General features: G+C 51.4%; 1 protein-coding gene across 1 annotated transcript in view; it reads right to left on the bottom strand.

The window, feature by feature from the left end:
• LOC102383480 (junctional adhesion molecule A-like) overlaps window positions 1–5,207 on the bottom strand; it is a gene marked incomplete at its 5' end in the record, with an annotated part of 26,948 nt that overhangs the window by 19,836 nt on the left and 1,905 nt on the right. The window contains 2 exon segments of the mRNA XM_025214479.1: window positions 1,535–1,678; window positions 2,649–2,762. Coding sequence (XP_025070264.1) covers window positions 1,535–1,678; window positions 2,649–2,762 — 258 coding nt within the window.

The following is a 5,207-nucleotide window of genomic DNA, read 5'->3' as shown; positions in this document are numbered from 1 at the left end:
TGGGTATGTTCCTACTTTGAGCACGGGGCTGGACCAGATGTGACCTCCTGAGGTCCCTTCCAAACCTCAGTTGTTATGATTTTATGACCCTGGGCAAGATATTCCCCATTCTTCACTGCCAGAGCTCTGGAGCAGTCATTGCTGCCACCATAAGTGGTACTTAAAATGAAACCAAATCAGAACAGCACCACTGTCCATCCATCTCCTCTGACTAATGGCTGTAACAAGGCAGAGGGTAACAGGGCATCATATTCACTGCACTCACTTGGGGAGATGAATACAAGTGACTGCTTGAGCTCGAGCCTGCCACTGGTGGGAGCTGAAAAGGTGTGGGGTCAGCACTGGCCCCAGGGAAGCAGCCTGTTTCCTACCTGCTCCAATACTGGGATATGCCAAGAGAAACTGCTTGGCCAAATCGATCTCAATGCTGGGAAGGGAACCAGGCTTTGGTCTTAACTGGCTTTGAAGCATCTGAGTTTTCACAATAGTTGTGAGCAAAGTTCTCATCGTGGCTAGGAGCAGGCACTGTTAGGGCAGAGGAAGCTTTCCTGGCACAAGATGAGCCCCACAGGGACCATTTTCACAGCAAGGATGCAAGGCCCCTGCAAGGGCAGAGGATGCACCAAGGCCTCTCCCAGGCCTTCCTGACCTGACCTGTATCTGGCAATTCTCTGACCCTGGGCAGCTGACATCAGCCAGGCACCAAGGAAGGTTTCTCAGAGCACTGCCAACCCCATCCAGTGTCTCGTCTCTAGCCAGGGCCAGTCTGGTGCTTTGGAGGAAAGTGAAAGCCCAGAATTCATTCAACTGGGCACTAGGACAAGTCCCTTCCCCAACCCTGCAGATCTCCAGCCAAGGCCCCCCAACAGAGTCAATAGCTGCCTCCCTCCAGGGCTTACAACAGCACAAGGTAAGCACAGGACTTAGCACATAGGGACCGGTGATCATGGAGGCAGGGTTTGGCCTGTGTGTCCACACCCAGTTTGAGGACCTAGGTTCCATCATCTTTTTTTGCAAACAAGCATCTGACTTCCTTCTCCGAGGGAGGGCAAGGCCATCACCTCCCTGTGAGCTGTTACCACATGGCGTTACCTTCCCAGCTAGGAAAAGGCAAAGGAAGATCAGGCCAGCGCTGACAGCATGCTCCACCATGCCACAAATGGGACAGACAGCACTTACACAGGAGACAAACTAAATGTATGCCAACCATATGTCCCTGACCTGCCAGCATGGGAATGGTGACATGTCAGCCCTCCCCTTACAGAAACACTAGCAGGACTAGCACTGGTAGGATGCTTCCTTCTTTGCCACGCAATGGGCTACATATCCGCTGGCAGGTCTCTTTTCTCCACAACAGACTTCAATTGTACCAAAAAGAGCAGCACAGGATTAGGATGCCCCTTCAAACAGTGCTGATCTGATCAGGTCCCACTCCTCTTGCTGCTATTTCCAAAGTGGGCTGGCTGAAGGGGTATTGCGCCTCAGCTCCGTGCAGCCAGCCCCCACGCGACTTGCTACAGGAGGGGGCAGGTACCTTGGACGACGAGGTTGACCTCCGACCTGGAGAGCTGACCGCTCTCCCCCAGGACCTCACAGATGTACTTCCCAGTGTCCTTCCGGGTCACCGAACTGAAGTGGATCGATGAGGGTGTGAACTGTAGGCAGCCTTTGTACGGTTCTGTGGAGAAACAGGAGGAGGCACGTGGGCGTGAAGGTGTGTGCAACACCGAGTAAGTCAACACCAGAGGAAAGGCTGTTCCCACCCCTCCAAATGCCTCCAAAGGAAGCCCCCACCCCTATCTGGTGTAGCACAGGGGGCCCAATCCCTGAGAGCTAGGCAGATAGGGGCACTGGTCCCATTCCTTCAGGAAGGGTTGACATTAGGCTGCTCACATCCCAGTATGACCCACCTGTGAAGGCAGCAATTCTCTCCTGGGGTGCTGGGACACCCCAGCGAGTCATGAGCTTCTTTTAAGGATGCCGCACAATAACAGCACCGCTAGGTATGTAAACACTTGCACAAGATTCAAAAGATCAATCCAAGCATTTCTAATACAAAACATCCAAAACTTACAAGATACCTGCTTTTCTGTAGTCAAAAAACCAAAAACTACATGCTGGTATTTTCCAAGGAGGGCCTGGATTTTAACAAAATTGAAAGCTAATCTACAGTTAATCGGCCACATTTCTTTTCCTACAGCTCTTTCCCCACTCTCTCAAACTGTTCAATCTGGAAAGCTTCTTCTTGCATGACTTCAGGAAGTCGACTCCTCCAACCACTTAAGAGCAGATCCATCAATATTACTGCAATCTTTCAGACTATTCGCTCCCTCTGGAAAGCTAAGCTGCAGGTGGCCAGAAAGGGCAAGAATGCCATGGGCAGGGCAGACTGCACAAAACGACGGGCTGACTGATTCTCACCTGCCTTTGCAATGCCTTGGCACACCCAGAATGCACAGGTCCTGCTCTGGGTGTCTGGGACCCCTGGGATCCAGTTGTGTTACCGCGAGTGCTTTCACTGCCTTCCAGCTGCAAAGCACTGTATTGTGCCAACACCTGCAGCTCCTTACATCTGCTGGGAAGTTACAACCTGAAGCAGCTTAGCAACCCCCCTGGATCACTCACAGCCCCTACGCAGAGGTCTATACCTGTGAACTGAGAGTCCCTGTAGAGCAGCGTCACGGTCTCGTCCTTCTCAAACTTCCACTCGATCCGGGGATTTCCCCGCTGCGCCAAATATGCATCACAGGGCAGGTCAACCGCTGAAAAGGAGCAGCAGGGAGTTGGCAATTGCACTGTACAGAGCACAGCTAGGCAGGTAGCATGCAAGCTCTACAAAGAAAGCTGGGCCACGTCCCATTTACACAAGGGTCTGTGGTTCAGGTGTATCATTCAGTCAATCTACTATGCCAAGTGTGTTCAGCCCCGGGCTGCAGGCCTGTTTCAGCCCTTAGAGCTATGTCAGCTAGCCTGTGGGGCTCTCCAGGGGTCTGGAAATTTGGCAGTGGGGAAGTGGCGGCAATTAAACACTATCACCATCTATCTGCTGCCAAATTCCCAAGCACCATGTAGCTGGTTCAGATCTGTGGACAGGATCCAGCCCATGGACAGACCTGGCTGGGCACCACTGTATTATGCTCCCCCCCACTTTGAAGGACAACATGCCTTGAGAGATTTTGCATGCAAGCAGTTTATCAAAACCACTGAGGCACTTGATGGTGCCTCTGTACCTTCATCAGGAGAGACCCAAGTACCAAGGAGCACTTTTCTCTATTCACCAGAAAGGCACAACAAGAGCCAAGGGCAGGACGTTAGAACCAGGCCTTCAGGTAAGAATTAACTTGTAAGTGAAGTTAACCACCAGAACACACTGCTGAGGAAACAGCACCTTTCAACTCCCTGAAGGGTGGTTCCAAAGAGGATGGAGCTGGACTGGTCTGAATTGAGCAGCACCTGATTTCAAAAGCTAACCTATATATTCCAGTGCTAACCCCCTGGGCCAAGGGGCTGGGTAGTGCGAGTGAGGGATCTGCCGTGCTCAGACATGATCTGCTCATCTCCTTACACTTTGGGGCTCTCTTCAAAGGATCTGGTGGCACCCAGCTGGTGAGCAGAGTGCAATGGTTTCAAGTTGCAGCAAAGGAAATTCAGGTTAGATATCGGAAAAAACTCTCCCCCTAGGAAGGTGGTGAAGCACTGGAACAGGCTCCCCAGCACGGATGTGGAATCTCCATCCTTGGAGGATTTTAAGACTAGACAAAGCCTTGGCTGGGATGATGTGGTTGGGACTGGTCCTGTTCTGAGCAGCAGGTTGGACTGGATGTGATCTCCTGAGGTGCCTTCACCCCTCATTTCCTACGATTCTCTCCATCTCTTGACCTCTTCCGAGAGAGAATGAAGGTCTTTCTGGGCGATCATAGTTTAGCTGAAAGCCATAGGATTATGTTAAATGCAAAATTAACAGACTGGCAAGGCAGGGGGGCACCCTGCAGGCTAACTGGATCAAAGAGGTGTGGGCTTTTGGAACTAACTAAATTAACTGACTACCACAACGAACCACCTCTTTAGTGATGTAGGATTAACGGAGCAAAAATACAATCCTGGTTAGGATCCGGTTCCTTCTCACCTTAATCAACAAGCTAGTCACAGCCCCCAGCCGAACCACACCTGTCTGACAATTCAGTCTGCTGTTAAGTACTGCAGGATTTCTAGAACAAAATGCTGCAGCCGTTTGTTTGCTCTGTGCATTTGACAACACCATGTACAGTCTGTCTCGGTGCTTTCCCGAGAGGTCACAGTTTACAAGGACCTCTCCTTTCGCCCGGCAGAAGGCACAGTGAAACTTAACTAGGAAACACGCTGTGACGCAGCAGAAACTAGCAGGGACAAGCAGCGCGTCTGAAATTACTCCAGGGCCTGCCAGCTTTGAGCCTGCTGAGATTGACGTTATGGTTAAACATCTGGTGAACAAATTAAGAGGCTCTGACTTGGATGATTACACAGTCTGGTGTGGGGCAAATTGGCTAGAGGGCCATGCCCAGAGAGTGGTAGTGGATGGGTCAGTATCAACCTGGAATGACATGGGCAGTGGGGTCCCGCAGGGCTCAGTCCTTGGACCAATACTCTTCAATGTCTTCATCAGGGACTTGGACGAGGGAGTGAAGTGTACTCTGTCCAAGTTTGCGGATGATACAAAAACTGTGGGGAGAAGTGGACACACCAGAGGGCAGGGAACAGCTGCAAGCAGACCTGGACAGGTTGGACATATGGGCAGAAAACAACAGAATACAATTTAACAAGGAGAAATGCAAAGTGCTGCACCTAGGGAGGAAAAACAACCAGCACACCCACTGCCTAAGAAATGACTTGCTCGGCAGCATGGTAGCGGAAAGGGATCTTGGAGTCCTAGTGGACTCCAAGATGAACATGAGCCGGCAGTATGATGAAGTCATCAGAAAAGCTAACGGCACTTTATCGTGCATCAGCAGATGCATGACAAACAGAACCAAGGAGGTGATACTTCCCCTCTATCGGGCGCTGGTCAGACCGCAGTTGGAGTACTGCATGCAATTTTGGGCGCCGCACTTCAAGCGGGATGTGGATAACCTGGAGAGGGTCCAGAGAAGGGCCACTCGTATGGTTAAGGACTTGCAGGCCAAGCCCTATGAGGAGAGACTAGGGCACCTGGACCTCTTCAGCCTCCGCAA

The sequence above is a fragment of the Alligator sinensis genome, unplaced genomic scaffold (genome assembly GCF_000455745.1).
Source record: "Alligator sinensis unplaced genomic scaffold, ASM45574v1 scaffold463_1, whole genome shotgun sequence".
NCBI classification, from domain to species: Eukaryota; Metazoa; Chordata; order Crocodylia; family Alligatoridae; genus Alligator; species Alligator sinensis.
The sequence above is the reverse complement of the archived record's forward strand: the minus strand, read 5'-3'. Positions and strand labels throughout refer to the sequence as shown.